This window comes from Oryzias melastigma, linkage group LG15 (assembly GCF_002922805.2).
Source record: "Oryzias melastigma strain HK-1 linkage group LG15, ASM292280v2, whole genome shotgun sequence".
Lineage (NCBI taxonomy): Eukaryota > Metazoa > Chordata > Actinopteri > Beloniformes > Adrianichthyidae > Oryzias > Oryzias melastigma.
The window spans coordinates 9218305-9240969 of NC_050526.1; the positions used below are offsets into that span (position 1 = coordinate 9218305).

The following is a 22665-nucleotide window of genomic DNA, read 5'->3' on the forward strand; positions in this document are numbered from 1 at the left end:
GATGCTGAAGACAGGCTTAGATGGAGGAAACTGATTCGCTGTGGCGACCCCTGAGGGGAAAAGCCCAAAGGAAAAGAAGAAGAAGAGGAATCATCACAGGACAGGAATCACATTTTAATACGAGAGAAATCAAGCTGGAGACAGTGAACAGTGTGCTAAAGTAGGTGCTAGCAACCCGCGAGCTGCATGCTGGTTTGGTTCTTCGATGTATGTTTTTATTAATCTCTCACAACTTGGCTGATGTTATTCGCACGTGTTTACATTCAACTAGCACAATAACCGATGCAAATGAAAATATATTATTGACTCCACCCGGTAAATTATGCAATCATAGCGGCAAGAAACCTGCATATGATCAGTCCAGTCTTTTTAGACATGTCAATTATTTGGAAGCATTTCTGGAACATTCTAACAAAATTACATCTTGATGATGACCTTTGACCTAGAACTCGGCATCTGGCAGCCAATACCTGAATGTTTAAAAGACTAAACGTTTACAACGTTTCTGTGAGAAGTGACTGAACAGAAAGGGTTAGCATGACCTTTGACCTCATGAAAAGCGATTTAAAGGCCAAAAATAGTTTTTGGGGAGCAAAGGGCAATATTTCTAATTAAGATAGAACTTCAAGAACAAGATCGACACTTTTAGCACTATATTTATTATGTATTAAAAAGTACATTTAATTTATATGTATACATATATTTATACATATATATATATCTGTACACACATGATATCAATAGACTTTTACCATTCAAGCACAGATCAGTTTTAGAGAAGTCTATGAACCCCCCCCCGCTTCCAGGATGTTTCTGATTCAAACATTAGCTCCTCCCACTTCAATAAATAACATTAAATACGGTGGAAGCTCAAAATTTGTTGGTTTTGAGACTATTCAAGCTTTTATTCTGAAAAGCGGATGACACTTGATGTGAAGTTTGCTCTCAGTTTTGGTTTAGTGAAATTTCATTCGATGGGAATTAGGTGAGATAGAAGAGGACAGATGATGACCTCCAATAATCCCTGATTATTGGAGGTCATCATCTGTTTTAGTTCTAGACGTCAGACGGTCGTGGAGGAGAAGATTTGTGGAAAAACTGAAGCTGTTCTTCAGGAAATCCTCTAAACCGCCAACATGCAGGTAAGAAGAGGCTGGCTCTGATCCAGATTCAACTCAAAAGATCAAGCGGAGGTCCGTTTTTTGCTGAGTCAGCCATGAAGGCGGAGCATAATTCAGTCCCACCGACTCAGAAACTGCTTTCCTTCAGGAAACAACCCGCCTCTTTTTTCCACTTTACTAAATTAAAATTGTAATGCAAGACTAAAAAGTGGCTTGTCGTTTTTAGGGTGGGGGTAGATGTCACTGTAGTGTAATGTCCCCCTCCCCCTCAGTGAATGCCAGCGTGGTTTTCTGAGGATCAAACCTAAACCGCCGCGTCTCTTATTAAACGCTGGAAGGCGTGGCGTCCCGGATATTGGCGGCCGACCTTTACTTGACTTCATCGGTAGAGGTGGCGGGTTTGACTCCGGACAGCAGCGGTACGGGGGAGGTGGCCTCGATGAGGGCGGGGTTCAGAATGATGGGGAGGGACATGGGAGGAACCCCCACCTGTAGAGGGGAGGCGAGGGGCTGCAGGATGAGGGGGGACTGGCTCAGAGGGGACGGCGCTGGAATGGGGGGCGTGGTTAATGGTGGGGGAGTGGCAGGAATGGCCGGTGGAGTGGGAGGAGACTGGTCTGAACCTGCAGGAGAAAACAGAGTCAGTGGAGCCTTCTGTCCCGGTGGAATCTGGACTTCAGGAGGTCCGACAGTTTTACCGTTGGTGCTGAGCGGCTTGGGCTTCTGTGGAGACTCTAGACTGCTGGGTGTCTCAGCTTGGCCTGCTGGAACAGGAGAGGGTTGTTGGGTTTGAGGCGCCTGGGGGGATGAAGGCCTCTGTGGTGCGGGGGTGGATGCCTCAGCAGGTGGTGCGGGGGTGGGGTCTGAAACAGAATGAAGCATTAAAAACTCCCCCTTTCTGCTGAACTCTGAAGCTGGAGAATTGACTGTATAAAGGTGCTTTTGTTCTTGTTTTTATTTTTCCTTCTTGGACAATTGTAAGTCCTCTGACTGGGTCACAGAGAGACGGAAGTACCGCTCAAAGCATCATCATTCAGACACAGTTGATGTCTTAGAACTCTATAGAGTTCATTTGGTTTAGTTTTTCAATTGGGTTTCAGTAGTCTTCACAGCACAGAATCTGCTCTGCTGAGGGTTTTTAATTACATCCTTCGAGTAACCGACACGGGAGATCATGTGATCCTCGTTTTACTGGATTTATCTGCTGCTTTTGACACGGAAGATCACGAGATCCTGCTCCAAAATGTGGTGGGGGTTGCTGGTGCGGCTCTGACATGGCTTAACTCATACCTGGCAGACAAAACCATGAGCGTGAGTCTATCTAAATTTACCTCAGACACAGCTCCACTGTCTTCTAGGGTCCCACAGGGCTCAATTTTAGGACCACTTCTGTTTTCTCTCCATCTACTTCCTCTGGGCTCTATCATGTAGAAACATGGGAGTGTCCTTTAATTTTTATGCTGATGATAACCAGATTTATCTCCCAATTAACAAGAACGGCTCCTCCTTCAAACAGTTAATGTCATGTTTGCATAAAATCTGAGCGTGGTTGGAGAGCAGCTTCTTGAGCTTTAATGAGAAGAAATGTGAGGAGATGGTAATTGGGCCGAGCAACCACTGTGACCCTCTACCCTAGACCTGGCTCCACCATCACAACCCTTCTGTGGTGAAGCAGAGCTTCTTCCTTCTATGGCGGTTATCTGCTGTGAAACCATTTTTAACTCTGCAGGAATTTGAGACATTGATCCACGCTTTTATTACATCTCGGCTGGATTAGACATTAGACAGTCTTGGGCAGGAGTGTCAAACTCAATCACACAAGGGGCCAAAATCCAAAACACATCTTAGGCCATGGGCCGAACAGGGTAAACATTTATTGAACACTAGAACAAAATGTTAAAACTTTGAAAAGGTAACATTTTAACATAATGATGAATAATAAAAAGGCAGGAATATTATTCCAGAATAAATCAACTTAAACCTTAACTTAGACCTTAAATAACTTTAAATATTTTACTCTCCATTAAAATATATTTTGTCAAAATTATTGGTTGGAACCAGAAGTAAGTCGTCTTCTCTGGTTGACTCAGTCCAGTTCTCTGCTACAGTCAGTGAGTTGGATGCTACAAACCCTGAATGACGGTCTGTTTGAAGAGCTCCTCCCTCAGGTTAGGCAGGAAACAGACGATCCTTTCCCAGGTGATCTCCCACAGGTCGGAGTAGCCCGTCCTGGAGTCGGTGCTGTGGAAGATGCCGGCTGTGTCCATCACCAGCAGCATGTTCTTCAAAGACTCGGGTATGGCCTCCAGCTACAACACACAGAAGCAGCACAACCAGTGGGCTTTCACATCAGCCACGTTTGCAGAGTTCACCTGCCGCTCCGTCCTCACCAGCAGGTCGCTGGAGCCTGCATGCATGTACTTGTCCATGAAGTCCAGGATGGTGAGCCAGAGAGCAGCGAAGGTGGGCAGCGACAGCAGAGGAGAGAGGTGCTGCAGGAAAACCTGACAAACACAAACTGAGATCAACACACGGACCACCCAGAAACAAGGAGCCCACGTTTCCGTGTCTGCTGTCAGGGGGGGTTGTTGGCGTTAAGTGTTGTTACCTTTGACAGCAGCGTGCAGGCCCTCATTCTGGTCTCCTCCATGCCTCCTACGTCTGCTGGGCTGATGTTATCCAGCAGTTTGGTGAGCAGAGGGAACAGCACCTGCAGACAAACCCCATCAGCCCTGCACTTCCCACAACACCTCACGCTGGGCATTTCTGCTCACCTTGTTGAAGCAGGACTCCCACTCTGTAGCATCCAGGGTCTGCAGGTCGTGCACCAGCAGCGCCCTCTGGAGGTAGGTGAGCGCCTGCATGCGCACCTGTCGCCTGGCATCACAGCAGAGCCAAGCAATGCCTGATGGGAAAAGCAACAAAACTAGAGTCACAATCCCAAAGACTCTTCAAGTCCAGAACATTATTCCTTCTGTTATTTACTTCACTGGAAATCTCTAAAAATAAGTTTAAAAAATCTTAAATTTGAAACATTTTCTTTAACAAAAAGCAAGAAAGAAAAATAAGCTTACCCAGAATTCTTAGGTTAAAAAAAAGACATGTTTCCTCAAACTAAGACTATTTTTCTACTGAAAAACTTTCCTAATAAGATTCTATTTCAACTAAGACTTTAGACTTTTTACTTTAAGATTCAGTTCTTACAGTGTGTGGACATAGAAAAGTGACGCTTCTCTGTCCGTCATCAGCTGCTGCTTTTGTAGTTGTTACTAGTTTACTTTCCAGCACATTTTCCTGCTTTAGCGTTCAGTGATGATTCATCAAGAACCACTGTCATCAGGTCCTTTTTACTTCTTTTTAACTCACTAGAACCTGATTTTAGTCTCTCAGCTGACGGAGAGCACGTATGTATGTCTCTTCTGGATCAAATTGTTTTTTTTCCACTGCTGTTTTCCCTCAGTGACTGACTCATGCTTCTGTTCTGTGGAAGTGTTTGTGACTCGTAATTCAAAATAAAAGTCACTTTTGGAAATGCTTTTTTATTTTCTAAATGTACCTGCATAACTTGCCTCTTAAATAAAATGAAAAAAGAAATTCTTCGAACGGCTTTTTCCTTTTCTTGTTCAACACCGCTCATTCACTAACTTAATTAAAATGACAAAGAAAGTGGTATTTGACATTTCATTTTCTAAAAGTTTTCTAGTAAATTTGTACCATTTGGTATTAGAAATATCAAATTTGAAAATTAAAATGGATTAACAGAAATGCTTTTTCATTTTCATCAAGTAAAAATTATCAACTATGAAAGTTATGAATGAGTCACAAACGTCCAGGTTTTTTATCTTCTGTTTACTTTTTCTACTTTAGAGGTGAAACATTTTGTCTGTGTAAAATGAAAATAGAGTGGAAATATCTTGAGAATTATATTTTGAGGTTTCAAAATAAAAATGCACAAACTAGAACTGTTACCGTTCTCTTTTCCTTCGATCCGTCATGATCTAATCGAAGGATCATTTCTATTGTTTCCAATGGATTTTTGGGTTAATATGCAGATTTTTAACTTTTTAATGGGTTTTATTTTGTCCTTTTATTTCAATCATTGATTTGGTGCCTCCTGTAGACTTTTTATTGTAAGTTTTTAAATTATTGATGAAGATGTCATGTTTTTGTCTGTATGTGACTTATTTCTGTATTGCTGATGCATACTCAGGTCGTCGTTGTAAATGAGAAATTGTTCACAGTCGACCTACCTGTATAAATAAAGGTTCAACAATCTGAGTCATTCATGATGATGACTGCTAAAGTTAAGTTTGTCACTTATCTGTGCGGGGTGGACTCACCCTGCAGCAGCGGGCACCAGCAGCTGGTCCACAGAGTCTGTGAATCAGCCTCGATCTTCTTGCCTGCGGTCTCTAGGTGGCGCTGTTCCTCTGCCCAGGAGCTGTAGATGTTGGCTGCCCGGGTGTGCAGCGTGTGCATCAGGTCCAACAGCTGTGGAGACAGAAGACCAGAGAGAGCGTCAACAGCCCACCTCCATGGAGGACACGGCACAGCCGGGTCAGGGGGAGCAGAAGCAGTGAGAGACAGTCAAGAAGGTCAGCTTAAAATGTTATCAGAATCACAACACTTTATTCATCCCAGGGGAAATTGAACAAGACCCACTCCTATGAAAATTTTAACATGTTCTTGTGGCATTTTTCTCATGACAGAGAACATTTATGATGAAAATCAATCTAAAAATTGCATTTTAGAGTATTTCTTTATTCAAATTGACTAAAAGCAAATTTCTAAACTACTGCTGCTCTGCAGAAATGACAAACCCTGTCCAAAAAATTAGAATATCATAGAAATATGTATTCCTTTTTATGATTCCATTGAAAAGTAGACTTTCATAGAATATGGATTTCTGGCCAACTGTTTAAGTAATTTCAAATATTTCTGTGTTTATTTTTACATAAATTGGAGTACAGAGTATAAAACTCACAAAAGTAATCAATTAAAAAGTGGATCCTGAATCTATATTTTACTTAAAGTTAATGCAAAAGATAAAGTCTATGCAGGGGACTGGAGAGGAGAGTCCGTCCGACACGCTGGAGGGACTATGTCTCTCAGCTGGCCTGGGAACGCCTCGCGGAGGTCACCCCACGGGGTCTCCCCAGAGGAGCTGGAGGGAGTGACCGGGAGAGGAAAGTCTGGGGATCTTCACTTAGACCACCCGGTAGAAGATGGATGGATGGAATGGATACATTTTTGAAAGGAAATATAAAAAGGGATACACTTTTCCATGATATTCTATTTTTTTGGAAGGTCTGCATCTCCTAGAAGTGAACTCAGTTTTTTTTATTTCGGCTAAAACCAGCATAATCATAATGAAAAGACCACTGGGAACGCTTTAAAAACAGATCAGAAGATGATCAGAGTGGGACTTCATTTAAAGTCACACAAAGAAAAATGTAAAGGCAATTTATTTTAACAAGAAAAAATGAAAGCATTAGATGACCAATCTTTTTTCTCTTTTTCAAACTATTTTCAATGTTAGAGTTCCTCACACTTTCACTTCCATTAACCTGAATAGATGAAAAATGTGCATAAATGACATTTCTCTGTAAATGAACTGATGAGGTTAAACGTGCAACAAAAAGCAGCTAAATCTATCTCGCCAGCTAAAACCCAGAAGATCAGAAGAGTTGTCTCTTCAGGTTTTGTGTTTTGGATGTTCAGGACTAAACTGCTCAGAACTGAAGCTGAAACTGGTGACCGTGTCAGAAGTTAACACCAGGGCGTTAAAGATCACAGACTCTTCTAGAACACAAAGCTGATCACTGATGTCAGTGGTCATGCAGAGCTAGACACCGCTTTAGCGTGCACGGAGGAGGAAGAAGGGTAAAGAGGGCTCCTGTACTTACGTCTTGACTAACCTGTAATGACACAGTGTGATAGCTGGCAGGGACTCCTTCATCCTCCTCATCATCACTGTGGGAACGGGAAAGCCGCTGACCGGATGCTCTGCCGCCGCCGCCCCGCCTCAACCCGGCTCCACCGTCCTTCTCCTTCCCCCCGGCCTTCTTCCTCATCCGGGACTTTGAGGAGTCGTACTTGTGGCTCTTCTTCTTGTCATGATTGCGGTAGCCTGACGAAGACCAGCAGAAACAGAATGAATTAACGTCGTGCTACATGTCGGTTTTCAGCTCCACCAGGGAAGAGACGCTAAAGAAAGCAGGAGGTCAGCAGGACAAAGGCTCCCAGCTAAACACTTTTTACCAACTCACTGAGATGAATGTCTTCTGATTCTTCTGCCTAAAGTCTTAATCATAACTGCCCTTACGGGTGGATACGAGCTGTCTGCTTGTAGAAAATGATCAAATCAGTACAGGTGGCTGCACTAAATATCAGTGTTGTAAAGCGCTTGGTTACACTTGTTTATTACTTTATTTTTAATTAATAGTTGTGAAGTTCTTAGAAATATTAAGGACATTTTGTTCCTATGTATCCAATCCTAATGCTGTTAGTATGACAAACCACAAATGCAGAACTTTTGGTTTCAAACAAACATAACTATTTCAACTCTTTTCTTTGTGTAATATTACTACTAAAGCACAATTTTGAGCTAATATGTTCAAAAAAGGTATTTGACCTGCTGCTTGTGAATTACATTTTTTCAGATATATTGAAATGTTTTTGTATTTTTTGCATTAAGTTTGCATTACAGTTGGAAGTGGCTGCACAGCTCAGTGGCTGGTGGAGGATCTGGGTTTGGTTCCCAGGGCGACAATGAACTAAATCCAGTGAGGGTCCTTAGACAAGACCCTTCATCCAGCTGCATGACTTGGTCTCTCTGTACCTCAAAGATACAGGGTTGTGTCAGGAAGAGCATCCAGCGTAAAACTCTCTGCACAACCACCTGAGTGTATCAGTGAAAGCTGACTCACTGTGGTGATCCCTGACAGGATAAACCGAAAGGCGAACAACAACAGAGTTCGCATTGAGAACATTTTGAATGGGCACTTCATGTCATAAACGTTGCTGACCCATGGTTTAGAGGAATAGAGGAAACAAGAGAGTTCTGCAGTGAAGGAATCCACAAAGCATCAGTCTACTGGTGAAAGTCTCAGACAATGGAGAGGAGTCACATGGAAAAAGCTGCAGAATAACAGTTAGGAATAAAAGAAATGACAGATAAAAACAGCATTTCTGATGCACAAACGAGTCCGTCCCCAAAGAAGATCTCCAGAGAAACTCTCATTTTCACACACTGAGTGTGGTTGTTGCTCTGGTGAATCTTTTGGGAAGAGATTTAAAAAAACTAACTATGAAAGAAGCAGTTTGGAAATGGCTCAATACTGAGCTCTCCACTTCAAAACATTAGTCACAATTTTACAGGCTGATCAGGAACAAACAGGAAAATGAAGGTCAAAGGGTCGTTTTAGAAAGTAGTCCAGAACAGAAACATTTGAAGCACACATGTAAAAGAGGCTTTTTCAGACTGTATCCCACATGGCGTTTCTCAGGACCCTCTGCTCTTTGACCCTTAGATATGACAGCATGCAGCTTACTGCGGCCCCAGAGCAGCACAGGAGGGCTGAAAACAAGGGAGTGAAACAGTTTTCCTCCCAACATCTCCTCCCGCCTCACCTCCGTTCAGGCTGGCCTCCACGAACACTCGGATGGCTCGCACACACAGCTCAAAGTTGTCGGGTGTGACGTGGGCCGCGTCCCGCACGATGAAGGACAGAGTCTCCACACACTTGACCAGAGACTTGGTGTCGTGCTGGCCCAGGTCCTGACCCAGAGTCAGGCTGTACTGGTTGACTAGAGGGTGATTCAGCTGAGCTTTGGAGTTCACCTGGGGGGTCTTATTTATCTCCAGATCATCCTTACCCACCTAGAAGGAGAACATAAATGATACATAGGAACATCACAGGACTTGATCTGATCCTCCAGTTCCATCATGTTTGGTGACAAATGTTTTCTTTTTGACAGAATCCACTCAGTTTTGCTAATTTTTTTAATTAAAAAATCCCAAAGTTTATAAGGAATCAAAGCTGAAGAAGTTCATACAGAAGTGAGAAAAGTTGAGGAGCAGAAAGGAAAAAAATGTAGAAACTGTTGATATTAAACTGAACAGCATCAATTCATTCACAGATTATAAATGAAGTGGACAGAATGTAATTGTTAAAGGTCAAAAAGCGTACCGATTTATGCAGCTGAGCACACTTTAACAGGATGCTTCTGTCTGTTTTCTGACTGAGCATCAGGAACGCAGCATGAGAAGTGCTGCAAAGCTACTTTCCTCTTAACTTCGATGAACATTCACATAGTGGTGCATAAAGTAGATCTTAAATTAAAAGTCACTTTTAACGCCCATAGAAACTCATTCTTGTTCTGTGTCGTCACAGGAGTGAACTGAAAGCTTTTCGGACGAGTGTCCTGCAGGAGTGTGCACACTAACCACCAGCCATCCGCTACTCGCTACATCCACGTCTGTGGTGGAGCGCGGCATCCTGGCCTTGCTGTGCTCGGTGTAGACCTCAGAGTCAGACGTGTATCCACGGTCGGAGCTCACTTCACTGGCGTGGTACGATGAGAGTTCACTGTCGGACTGAGCGCCTGACGAAGAAAAGCAAACATTTCAGAGGAAGCTACTGGATGAGCGGTGAGGATTTGAGGTCCAGATGTCATCAGGCAACGTAAAGACATTTGTTTATTCTCTAACCAAACCCTAAATCCACTTTTTTGGCTGTTGGCTTCTATAAAAGCTTCTATATGGCTCTGTTACTGTTAAAGGTCGCCGACTCCTGGCTTTGAAACATGATGTGATCAGTGGATGGAGTCCAAACCAACTAACTTCATGATATCTCTTATCTGTATGGAGACAATAATAAAAAGGTCCTCTAAAGTGCAGGTTAATCTTCCATGGAGCAACGAGGCTAAAAACCGTTGACATTAGCTCCTCCCACGTGCGGCGGGAGACTCGTTTCTGAACACATTTTTTGACAAGCAACAAATTGGAGGCGCCTCCAAAGAGAGGTGGTGATGAATTTGATGTGAATGCAGCACTGAACGTCTGCAATGTGGCGTGAACAGCGAGAGACAGCCGTACCTGCGTCGCTGTCGGCGGTGGTGGAGGCGAGCTGGAACGAGGCCGGAGGCTTGACTCCAGCACCGATGCACTCCAGCAGAGAGAAGAGAGTGTACCAGTCGTCCGTGCAGTGGATGTTGGCGGCATTAGTCTTCAGGAGCTCGTGAAGGCCAAAGGAAACCTCCCTGCTGACCCGGGACAGCACATGGGGCTTCATCATGAGGAGGAGGCGCAGAGAGAGGAGAACCTGCAGGTACGCAGGAGAGGAGGTCACGGCTCAAGATCCAGACAACAGAACAAGAGAAAGTGTTTCAAGATGGCAGCATTGACAAAACATCTGGAGGCTCATCCAGCAGTCATGATGTCACTGCTCCGCCTCTGTACCTGCGAGCTGATGTCTTCTCGGCGCAGAAGGCGGATGGCGAGTCTCAGCAGGCCCACCACGGCCCGCTCCACCAGGAAGCAGCTCTCCGTGGCGTGAACGCACAGGTGGTAGAGGTGGTCTCGGACCGTCTGCCAAACGCAGGACACGCGGTCCCTGCAAACACACAACAGTCAAGTCACTCACAGCCAACAAAACACAAACGCAACATTCCCAACAATAAATGTACCTGTTCTCCAGGACGATGCGCAGCAGCATCTCCAGGCAGAAGGCAGCATCCTCTTCATCATACGTCTCCTCATCTGGGGTGACCGATATCAGCGCCTGAAGAGGAACGTTCGGTAAATGTAGACTGCGAACAGCACAAACACCACACACAGAAAGATGAACAACCTTCATCAGCTCCTGCAGAGACTCCAGCTGGAGGAACTTGCTCTCCGTGATCAACTTCTCTGGGTCACATTGCTGCAGAACAGAGACAATAACAGAGACGCCTTTGTTTAACCTGTGCTGTAAGAAGGGGGGGGGGACACTGCAGCAGAAACAGAAAACCCCAGGAAACTAGTGTTAAACTAGGAATGTCCCCATCAGGTCAACCGAGTCCAGGTCATTTGATTTCGAGCAGGTGTGTCGAACTCAATCAAACAGGGGCCAAAACACCTGAGGTCGAACAGGATAAACATTTATTGAACACTCTGAAACTACATTTGTAAAACTTTATAACCATAACTTTTTAACATATATGAACTAGATATATAACATTACCTGTGATAATGATAGTGTGAATGCTGTAAGCTGAATTTGGCCACTGAAGATGATAGCTAAAAAACACCATGATAGAAAGCTAAAATATTAGGTAAATGCCAAATTAGCCTAAAAAACAAACAAACAAACAAACAAACAAAAAAACTTAGGATAGCCAAAACAGCTAGCATGTAGCTGAAAAAACTGCTAAAGTTCAAATTTTAGTCTTTATAAAAATATATTTTGTCAAAATTATACAAGTTAGCAATAAGTACAAGATAACATCGGGTCATTAATAACAATAAAATAAAATGATCTGGTGGGCCGGATAGAATTACCCGGAGGGCCGGATCCGGCCCCCGGGCCTTGACTTTGACAGGTGATTTGGAGTATCTGCCAATACCAAAAGCGAGTGCACTAGTAAGTTCAAAGAAGTCTTTGCGGAAAACCAGTGTACATCGATGCTCACTCGATTGGTGAATATAGACCACAATGCATTGTGTTTGAAAACATGTTTATACGTAGTTTTTGTAATAAACAATCTACATTTCATCATCAGAACAGAGTGGAGATACTGTAAAATCTTCGTAATGATTAGATTTTCATTTTGTGAACTTGGTGACTTAATATCTGCCGTTAAAAAAAACAAAAGTAGTGAGCGTGGTGTCCGAATTGGGGACTAGATAGTCCTGCACCATATAGTATTTTAGTAATTAAGGATTAGGTTAGGAATTTGGACATATCCTCTGTCAGCAATACAGAGTGTACCATTCTCGTTAAAATAAAACAAAAAAAACAAAAGCAAAACTTTTGTTCTTTGGAAAGCCTTTGTGGGTTGTTTGAGTCAAAATAAAATGCAGGAGACACTTGTCAGCTTAGACATTTATTAAAAGAGCTTTTGAGCTTGGAAGTCAGAACTTTTGAAAATGTTGCTAACTTTACCAAACTGTTTTTGTGCACCTCCTTTCTCAAACTGCTGCCGTATTCTGCTGCGTTTTAAAGCAGTAAATCTGTTCATGACATGTGACTTCTAGGAGAGCATTTTTCTGTAATAATGAGCTTGAAATATATAGCGCTTATCATAATAATGAGAGTAAATTAAATATCTGATCCCAGGGTGCAATCTCAGATTTGGATTGACTCTGATGTGATCGGATTGGGACATCCCTACCTTCAACTAAAAACTGGACAATCTGACCAAAGAGTATTACAGTTTTGTTGAATGTTTATCTGTTGGTTTCTTTGGGGTTTTGGATCTTCTGTACCTTGATGCAGAGGATGGCGGCCTGCTTTGCTTCCTGGTTTTCCGTTGACGGTCCTCGGAGTCCAGACTGCTCGGCTCCACTCAGAGTCAGCCAGTTGACAAAACTCAAAACGGCAGACTCACCGCTGACGTTCAGGAGAAGAATTCAACCGTTACTTTAAGGAGTCTTGGTCAGAAATGTATTAAGAGTTATTGTTCTTAGCAAATCTCTGACAGTGTTTTTAGAAAGGTTTTTAAAGTAATAACAAAAAGACACTATGACAGCTATCCTTTCACAGAGAGTTCTATGTTACCGATTTGAAGGGGTTTCCTCCCTCTGAAGAGAAATTTTCCCGTTTGGCTCCACGAAATCCTCCACCTGAGGAAACAAAACTCTTTTCAGAACTGAACAGCAGGTGGCAGCAGAGGACGTGCGATTAAACTGTCTTTTTCCTCAACAAGCAGAAACTGCAAAGCCCACGTTGGCCAATGCGTGACAAAATGGAAAGAGTGTTTACAGATGCAGTCCTGACCTCAACCATGGCTTTGGGCAGCAGCTCTGCCCGGAACAGCTGCAGCATGGACTCCATGATGTTCTTCCAGCCCTCTCTCAGGATGTTGCCGTGCCGATGGGACAGGTCAAACACAGTTTTGGCTGCCGTCTGAGCCTTGCTGTTGCTGCCAAACACTGTCGGGAGGTTTTCCACCGACTGCAGGGAGATGGAGCGAAGACGCAATCAGAGACTGGGCTCTCAGTTTGGTCCTCACATCATATAAGATTTATTTTGAACAGCAAATAGATGACTTCAAAGAGTCTGAGTGCATGAATGTGGTTTGACATCTCAGATTGATGCCCATCAACTAAATGATGGCAAATACGATTAAATAATCTAAAAATGAAGTCATACATGCTTAAAAAGACTCACTTATGCACCATTTTGTAGAGTTTTAGGTTGGCGGCTGAACCAGAGTCTTACCTCACTGCTCAGAGTGGTGAATTTGCAGAGGGAGATGATCAGGTTGTCAAACACGTCACTGAAGCCATAATGAGCAGCGATCACAGCACATTTTCTGCAAAGACAAGCACAGATGAAAGACAGTCCTGGAATCTCATTCACATGATCTGTATAAGAGAACTGGATTGAGTGACTCCTCCCCCCCTGGTGTTCCAAACAGGAAGTGCCTGCTGGCACCAAGAAGCCAAAATCCCATAGACTTCTAAAGAGAAATAACCATTCTTGTCAGAATAACCATTCTTGTTCTTGAGAATGATCTTTTTTTTTCATGATTTTATTTCTTTGTCGCGAGTTATTCAAGGCATAAACGGATCAATCAGATTCCTCAATAAAAGCATGTGGTCTCATGCACAAAACATTTGACCGATTCTTCAGAACATGCTTTAGAGGGGCAGGGGCGTGGACACCAAACAAAGATTATTACTGATTGGCCAGAGTGGTTTAGAAACGATAATTCAGAGCGACTTGGATCAATCACTATTTACTGACGACGTCTGGCTCCAACATGGAGGTGTCTGTATTGTGAAAAAACTGAATTAATTTTGTTGGAGCTGGAAGTAAACCATGCTCTGTGGGTGATGTCACACTCTGTCCAGTTCTCAGATACTGTCAGTGGTTCTTGAAAACATCATTAACGACAGGCAAGAAAGAGAAATATTATAGAAATAAACGTATTTTTGTATAAAAGCATCAATGGAATAGACAAAACATGTAATGTTGGTCAACAACAGCCGTGTGAGCATCGTGTACCTGAAGCCACTGATGGCCTTCTGGATGATGCTGTCATCCAGGCTCTTGTCAAACACGTAGGAGAGTGCAGCGATGGTGGGCCCCCACGTCATGGTGAACAGGTCGTGGTCGTAGCTGCTGGGTGGAAGATGGAGGAAAACGCCCTCCGAAGCCGCTCCGCGATGCAGCAGCACGCTCCAGACATAGTTCTCCTTCACTAAGCCCGTCTGTTCATCTGGCATCACGATCTCCTCATTCCTGCACGTCACAGAAACACAGGAACCTCAATGCGAGCTCTACGTCTTTTATTAAAGAGCCACTACGACGAAAATGATGCTCTTAACATCTTCTTGCTGCCTTATTCTGATGATGGAGGACATATATTAAGAAAGTTAAGCTTAAGACTGAATTTCTGAATATTGCGCTATTAAAATTATTAAAATAAAAAAAAGCAATTTAAAAACGATGACGTAGAAAATACACGAGGCAGACCGCGGCTCCCTGCTTCGCTTCATTCTGATATTTGTCCTTTAGTACTGACAGCTAACATTAGAAAATAAGATTAATAGCTGAGTGGAATCAATAAAGTCAGCTACAGTCATTTATATCTCCAAACTACACACTTATTTTTGAGCAGAACTTTGGCTATTCTCTCTAAATTCTTTCTCTTATTCTACGGATGGTTGAATTCAGACAGCAAACAGACACATCCGGCTGATGTTATATTTGTATTTACATCTTTTTTTCCCCCAAATGGAAGCTACTGCATTTTGTTATGAATTGTTATGAGTAGGAGAGGTGGATATTGTGAGCCAGCGTGTTTTGTATGAATGTGTGTGAATGTGTTGATCTTTTACAGTCAAATTGGTTTTGTTTTTTTTTTTGCTGATTTTTTTCTCTGCCATTCTTGTTTGAATCTGTTTACATACTGGAAAGGAGGACGAGATGTTTCATCTCAAGAGGCTTTATCCTCCCATTTTTGATTTAAATGTTAAATAAATAAATATGTAACACTTTTTTTTTTCAGCTGCTCCTGATTCATGACGACTTAAATAAAGAAATACGCAGAAATGCAAACTGGAGCTTAATTTTATTCCTCTCTGTCATTAGAAAAAGGCCAGAAGGACAAGTCTCATCGGAGTGGGTCTTTAAGATTCTCAGCTAAAAGTAAAGTTGGTTTTATGCTCCTTACTTGATGGCGTTGTAGATATCTTCCAGCATGTCCTGGTCAAAGTCTTTGTTTCCGTTGACGCCCTTCAGGTTTTTCTTAAATTGCTGTTTAGAGACATAACAACACAGTTATGTTGCAGTCCAGCTTGATCATGACTAAAAGTGAAAACTCTTCAATCGTCTGTCATTGTTGCAGAGGAGCTCGGTTTACATCCTGAAGCATCAAACTAACAATTAAAGGAGTCTTTGGTGGAAAGACACTCGTCACTTAATACATTTTAGCTGCATCATTAGGAAAACAGGGATTAAAGCTATGAACCGCCAGTAAATAAACAACCACGCGGTGATGACTGACAGCAGAGCTCGGTTTTCGGCCTGGACTTGGCAGGGTTTGTCTATGAAAAGAAGAAACACGATCTTCTCTGCAGGGACACACAGAGAAATAAACAGCAGCAGAGAGAGCCAGAGAGAGTCCGAGGCTGCTGAGGATGCGGCCTTTTATTTGCTTTGCTCAAAGCACGCATTGACACTCATTATCTGAGAGGCTCCGGGAGCAGCTGTTGGCATGACCGTGCACTGTTTTATGGACAAAATTAACATCCCCCCCGGCATTCCCTTCACCGCCCTCCGAACATGTCATCGTCGGGGAACAGGAGCTGATTTACATGCACCGGTGCTGGACATAGCTTCCCCATTTCAAAAATAACCCCTTTGCCAACAAATGCTGCGCTGCATGCTGCACATTGCAAGCTGCCAAGTAAGTGGAGTGCGAGGCGCCACTTTTACTGGCCCACTCAGATCTATTGTGTGGACTCTGGCTGTTGTCTGGGCCTGGAGGTCAATGGGGTTCCTGTGACGGGATGCTCTGAACATACAGCACCAGCTGGACGACCAGGAGCGACTGGAGTCCAAGCAGCCAACAAAGTACAAGGAGGTGAGACAAAAGGAAAGAGAAAGCTGGATGCTATTATTTGTCAGCGAGAGTAGCCCACCCATAAGCTTCTGCCCAGTCTCCAGAGACTCTGTTTAGTCTTCAGCTGCTGTCAATCAAAGACCAAAAAAAAAAAAACACAGAGCCAGCAGAGAGGCCACGCCTCCAACTCAGAATGAGCACAGCTCTGAGATGGACCACCACTGGTTACAGCTGCTGGCTGCACCAGTGTGAATGCCTGCACACTCGCAGGAATTTCACACCACGCCACATGCAGGGGAAAATGGAGGACACCAGCGCAGCTTTGCTTTGAGTAAACCTTTAATTTCAAAAACTGATTTATTTTAAATCAGCTCAAGCTTGAGATTATAGAACGACTTCTACCAGAAATCAGATTACAGGGAAAACTATTTCAGTCACAAAGTAAAAAATTTTGTTTTAACAGAAAAAAATCATTCATGTGAAAAAAAACAGAGATCTCCTACCTCCACCGTCATGGGAATGTTCTGTTTCCGGACGTTGTGGTTATGCTGGTCAGTGTTTAGCATGATGACGGCGTAGGCCAGGGCAAAGCCGGCGTCGTTGGTCATGAATGGAGAGCCGTTCACTTTCTGCAAACACAAAAAAACAACTGAATGCTACAGAGGAAAGCAACAATGTAGAGACAAAAGGCGTAAAAACACAGAGCAAAAATCAAATAAAATCTAATATTTCTTGGTATGCTGTCAAAAACATGTTTTACTTATAAATGGTGGCATATTTGTTAGAAAAAACAACAACAAAAAAAAAAAAACAAGCATTTGTTGGATGAACAACGGAGTGGTTATTCCAGTGACTGAATAAGAGAACTGGACAGAGTGAGTGTGACATCATCCAAAGAAAATTATTTTGTGGCTCCAACCAAAAGAAGTCAATTCAGTCGACACTTTTTATGATACAGACGCCGCCATGCTGGAGCCAGACGACGTCAGTAAGAAGGGATTGGTATAGTTTCTATGGCAACCACTTTCACTAATCAGGAGTGAGGTTATTGGAAGGCCACACCGCTTCCACTTGAAAGTGGGCTGAGGAAATCGGTCATTCAAACGTTTGACATGAGACCACATGCTTTTATTGAGGCATCTGATTGGCCGGTTAACTTGAATTACAGGAAAAATATTATTTAAAAAATTTGGATTATCCAAAAAAAAAAAAAAAATGTGTCAGAAAAAGAATGAATATTCTGATTAATAGAATAACTGAGTAATATCTGTTTATTTCTTTATAGAGTTCTATATGATTTTGCCTTTTTGGAACCAGCATGTACTTCCTGTTTGGAACACCAGGGGGAGGAGTCACTTGGTCCAGTTCTCTTATAGAGTCAGTGGGTTTCACCCATAGAAAACATGGCAAACGGTTTCTGCTTTAGAAGTTTGTTTATTTTAGTAAAGGGAAAGAGGACGAAAGTGAAGCAGCACAGGTCAACACTGGAAGCTGGATCATAGCCAGTGGATTCGAGGTATTTAAATCAGCTAAGCTAACCCACCTTCATTATCAAAGATAAAGTAGTAAAACACGTGTTGTTGCGTAAGCACCTAAAACCGTGTGTGTGTTCTGCATCTCCCCTCACACATCTTGCTGACAACATACACTGGAAAACTCATTTACAGTGTGGCTGTCTAAAATTAATCATGACTCCTTCAAAGAGACTATTTGTGAGCATGTCGTCGGTCTATGAAAAGGACATTACCAGGAATAGTTTCCAGGTCACGTGACTTTTTGGGCTATTTTCAGAAGTCAAACGTTACCCTGAATGGAGCTTGCCCTTTAGCCATCACTGTGTGTGTTTGTTTGTGAGTCTGTGTTCAAACTTCTGTCATCTAAGGACTAGAATCACAAGTTAATCATGACGGTGACGGATCTGTGACGTGATACAACTGAAATGATCCTTGAAGGACGGGGCAGTTTCTGAACAGGTGGATCTGAGGGGGGAAGTGGCAGAACGGAGCTGTGAACGTAAAGATGAGAAATGAAATGTAATTACTGTAGTGAGGGAAGAGGAAGCTGTGATGCTGCGTTCACACCCAGTTTGCACAGGAAATTAAAACTTCAATTTGTGTTGAACGCCTCTTTCTCGGTTTGCGTCAAATTTGCTGCTCAATCCTGTCTAAAAATAGGTTCATATATGGAAGTTTTCCTGTTCCATCAGATTCTGATTTTTTAAACCTTTGAATTTCATTCTGAATTTTTTCTGAAACCTTGATTTTCAAACAGCAAAATTTTATGCTCAGAAATAATATTTTCTATCTAAAATATTTCAGTGTTCTTAATTTCAAGACTCAGCATTTTGATGTCCCAGAAATTCGATGGAATAAAAACTAGCTTTTTCCGACAATTAGAACAGGGTTGACCAAACATTTTAGCTCAAAGGGCCAAAATCTAAATGGAATCCCATCAGCAGGCCAAATACAATAAGTTTTTGCTTGTCATGAAATAAAAGAATAAAATAAATAACATGGTTTAATTTATTTATTTTGTATTCATAAAAGTAGCAAACATTAATAAGAATAAAAAGTAAACATTTGTCTTTAAAACCTTTAACAGAAAGGCCTCACTGGTCATTTTTAATATAAAAAACAGAGCAAACTAAACGATCTTTCTTCCAATGAAAACAGCAAAATGGGATCCTAATGAGAGACGTGGAGCTGATCTTTTAACTTTATCTGTTTGCTGTTGTCGCTCCATTTTGGCTGAAAAAGGCCGCTAAAGCATCCGAAGTGACCGTCAAGATTCTTGGGAATTTCTAACAAAAAGGAAGCCCAGGGATGACTCGCTTGTTGTTTTACCAAGGGGTGTAACGGATCACAGAACTCACGGTTCAGATTGTGTCACGGATTGGATCATTTTTCGGATCAGTAAAAAATGAAAAAAACAAAAGAAAAAAAAAGGTAAAACAGGACGACAAAAGTCAAAAATTCTTTTTTTGAAAAGCGCTAAAACATACATTTGAAAAAACATATATAAATACTTCAAAGCATAAATATACATTCACACATCTTTAAACTTTGAACATAAACAAAAATGTAAAAACATGCAGTTTCTGTTTACATTTACTTGTTAAGAGTAGAGTAGAGACCAAATCTACAAAAACTGAGAGAAAAGAATGCTAAATATGCTATCTAAACCCCCCCCCCATATGTCTAAATTAAATCTTACATGAAAATGTTGAAATTATTATTTTTTTATTAATTGTAGTATTAAAACCAACTGTGTGAACATTTAAATATTTGAAATAATAATTATTATCCGTAGTACATGTGCAGATGAGGCATGCCATGCCCGCTTTTCCAAGTGATTTTTGACTCTTTTGGCTTGCCGTACTGCCTTCCCCTGACTACATGTTTCTGCAGCGGAGCAGCGGCTGCGAGTCAGCTTCTGCTCCTCACCGGAAGATCTGGATCCAGACACGGAGACGTGCACTGATGCTTTTATTCAGATCTTCAACATAAATAAACCTGATCTCTCAGTATCTGCATCATCCATGACGAGTTTGAGAAAAGTTTTTGACGGAAGTTCCTCCCACACGCGGCGGGAGCGTCAGGTTTTGGATAACCATCAAGAAGCAACTTTGATGCTTGTTAAAACAAAGACGGCGTACAGTACATGAATATAGCGCCAATTGCCTTTTGTGTGGATAGAATGGATTTTAATAGAGGAGAGGGGTGATCCGCGGTACACATGTGGCCCGAACTGTGGTCATTGATCCATACAGACCACGGATTATCTGTGATCTGTTACACCCCTAGTTTCACCCATAGCTGCAGACAAAGGAAGTGCCAACAGCGCCAACCGGAGCCCAAAATTATATTACAGTCGAAGAGTTTTGGAAGATAATCGAGAATCAATGGGTTTATGCTGCCACGACTCGGTGGTAGGGGTGGGCAATATAACGATATAAAACCGTCGTACGATCTCCAACGCTGACGATCCGTCATTTTTGAGAGATCGTTTTATCACGATCTTCTACGAAAAGCTGCAAGAGCGAGAAGGCAAAAGCTTGGCACACATGCGCACCTCGCGCTAGCATAATTTAAATCAACTGTCCGTTCATATCGAATGGAGTTCCTGTCAAATTAATGCAAATCGTCTTTATTTTAACAAGCCCTTAAGTAGCTGCTTCACGGTTATCTTAAAGTCTGTTCAGCTGAAGCTCCCGCCGCGTGTGGGAGGAGCTTCCGTCAAAAACTTTTCTGGGCGTCATAATGAAGGACGTGGATCAATAAATATCAGGTTTATTTAATTTTTAAGAGCCGACTAAAACAGTACACGTTTCCATTTATGGATTCAAAGAATCTCCCAATGAGGAGCAGCAGCTGTCCCGCACAGGAGAAAGCCGCTGGTCCATAACGGACTCGCCGGTGCCGTCAGGGGACGATTGTATGGCAAGCCAACGAGATCAAAAACCACTAGGAAAAGCGAGCATGGGAGTGTCACGTTTTACAGATAATTATTATTTTAAATATTTAAATGCTCCCTTAGTTAGTTTCAATAAAACAATAAATACCAAAAAAATACTTGTAACTGTTTTATTCATGATTTAATTTGGACAGTAGGGGGGTGGGACGAGAACATTTGTATTTTAAGGAAACTCCAGATAGATTTGGTATTTTCAACACTAAGAATTCTTTTCTGTCAGTTTTTGTATATTTGGTCTAAAAACATGTAAATGTAATCAGAAACTACATGTTTTAGCATGCTGTTTGTGTTCAAAGTTTAAAGATGTTTTGTTTAATAAATAGGCCTCAATGAGCAAATGTTTTGATGATCTAAATATTGTGTGTAAAGTACTTTATATGCTTATTGAATATACAACTTGAAGCATTTCCAAAAATATATTTAGCTTTTATCTGGTTGTTTTTTGCTGTTTTTCTTTTTTTTTCTTTTTTTTTTACTTTTTACTGATCAGAAAAATGATCCAAACCGTGACCCTAAGACCGTGACACGATCCGAACCGTGAGTTTTGTGATCCGTTACACCCCTACTTTTAATACATTTGAAATTAGAATTTAAATAAAAATAAATATTTGTTAAAAATGTGTTTACTTCTTTCAACTAAAATTAATATAATTCCTTTTTGTCAATTTGAATTTATTTTAAAGAAATAATGAAAAAATCCAAATTGTGAAATCAAATTTAAAAAATCGCGGTTCTCTTTTTTTGCCATATCGCCCAGCCCTACTTGGTTGGCCAAAAGATAACCTTTGGTGGGTCAAATTTGGCCCCCGGGCCACACTTTGGGCACCAATGCACTAGAACAACTAGTCAAGCATTGATATATATTTGTTAAACACTTGATAGTTTCTGGAAACGAAGCACAGCCATATTTCTGGAAACTGTTCTCGACGTGTTTCTAAAGCAGTTCAGGGGACTTTCTGGGAGCTGAGGAGCAGTGCCTTACATGCCAGTTGTCTGTGAAGGTTTCCAGCAGCCTCTGAATGACAGGAGCCTCTCCGGGTAGTCTGAAGGCCTCCAGGTAAAGCCGCAGAGCCTCGTCGATCCGAAGCCCCTGGAAGGTGAAAGTACTGACACAAAGAGAAACGTCAGACTCAAGAACACCAAAGAACGTTTGAATCTCTCTGGAAGTTCACCCTACTTCACAAAGCTGTCCAAGAGCTCCAAGTTCTTGCGATCACTGATGTACTCGCCGATCATTTTCTTGTCAAGGCGGGGGTTTTCCTTCAACCACTGGGCCACCTGGTTGTTGTCCAGGGGGTCACTGAGGAGTCCTTTCTCCTGGAGGAACTGGATTCCCTTCTTGGGCTTCTGGTTAAACTGCTCAGTACCTGTGATCAGCAGCTGAACAAGAGCAGGGCAGAGACAATAAGAACCAGCCTCCTGTCTGCAACAAGCTGTCCGCAGCAGAACCACACAAACCTTTTTCTTCGTTCTAATCTCCAGCAACTCTTGAGAGTCGGGTAGGTATGAGGAGAAACGCTGGGGCTTTTTCGGAGTTCTCTTCTCTGGAAAAGAAAGTCAAAACAGATTGATCAACTTCCTCCTACAAAATAAGGCTTGAAACTTTCAAAATACAGGTCAATACTTCTGAAAATATTTAAAAAAACAGTCATAAAGAAGAATAAATGTGGTCAAATGAAGGTTGTAAACTGACTTGGATCTAAGCGGGCTGTAAATGTGTGATCAGTCCAGCAGTCAGTCACTGCATTGTTTAAAAACTAGGGCCGGGAATGGATATAAAAAAAATAAAAAATAA

At 42.1% G+C, this 22665-nt stretch overlaps 1 protein-coding gene across 5 annotated transcripts in view; it reads right to left on the minus strand.

Annotated features, from left to right (window-relative positions):
- Window positions 1–638: 638 nt before the first annotated feature.
- The window catches only part of gbf1 (golgi brefeldin A resistant guanine nucleotide exchange factor 1), a 91787-nt gene continuing 69760 nt past the window's right edge, over window positions 639–22665 (minus strand). For 2 of the 5 annotated variants that reach the window (XM_036215422.1, XM_024296985.2), the window contains exons 17-40: window positions 22329–22414; window positions 22048–22250; window positions 21853–21976; window positions 16901–17026; window positions 15507–15589; window positions 14336–14572; window positions 13547–13640; window positions 13103–13279; window positions 12884–12948; window positions 12592–12715; window positions 10976–11047; window positions 10812–10906; window positions 10585–10738; window positions 10222–10447; window positions 9571–9728; window positions 8754–9003; window positions 7028–7251; window positions 5462–5612; window positions 3896–4026; window positions 3730–3831; window positions 3512–3625; window positions 3253–3430; window positions 1820–1984; window positions 639–1744 (exon numbers count right to left, since the gene is read on the minus strand). In XM_036215422.1, the coding sequence (XP_036071315.1) occupies window positions 1491–1744; window positions 1820–1984; window positions 3253–3430; window positions 3512–3625; window positions 3730–3831; window positions 3896–4026; window positions 5462–5612; window positions 7028–7251; window positions 8754–9003; window positions 9571–9728; window positions 10222–10447; window positions 10585–10738; window positions 10812–10906; window positions 10976–11047; window positions 12592–12715; window positions 12884–12948; window positions 13103–13279; window positions 13547–13640; window positions 14336–14572; window positions 15507–15589; window positions 16901–17026; window positions 21853–21976; window positions 22048–22250; window positions 22329–22414 (3593 nt within the window). In that variant the 3' untranslated portion in view covers window positions 639–1490. The remainder of the gene's footprint in view (window positions 1745–1819; window positions 1985–3252; window positions 3431–3511; window positions 3626–3729; window positions 3832–3895; window positions 4027–5461; window positions 5613–7027; window positions 7252–8753; window positions 9004–9570; window positions 9729–10221; window positions 10448–10584; window positions 10739–10811; window positions 10907–10975; window positions 11048–12591; window positions 12716–12883; window positions 12949–13102; window positions 13280–13546; window positions 13641–14335; window positions 14573–15506; window positions 15590–16900; window positions 17027–21852; window positions 21977–22047; window positions 22251–22328; window positions 22415–22665) is intronic. The other 3 variants (XR_004949144.1, XR_004949143.1, XM_024296986.2) reach the window with 3 other exon arrangements.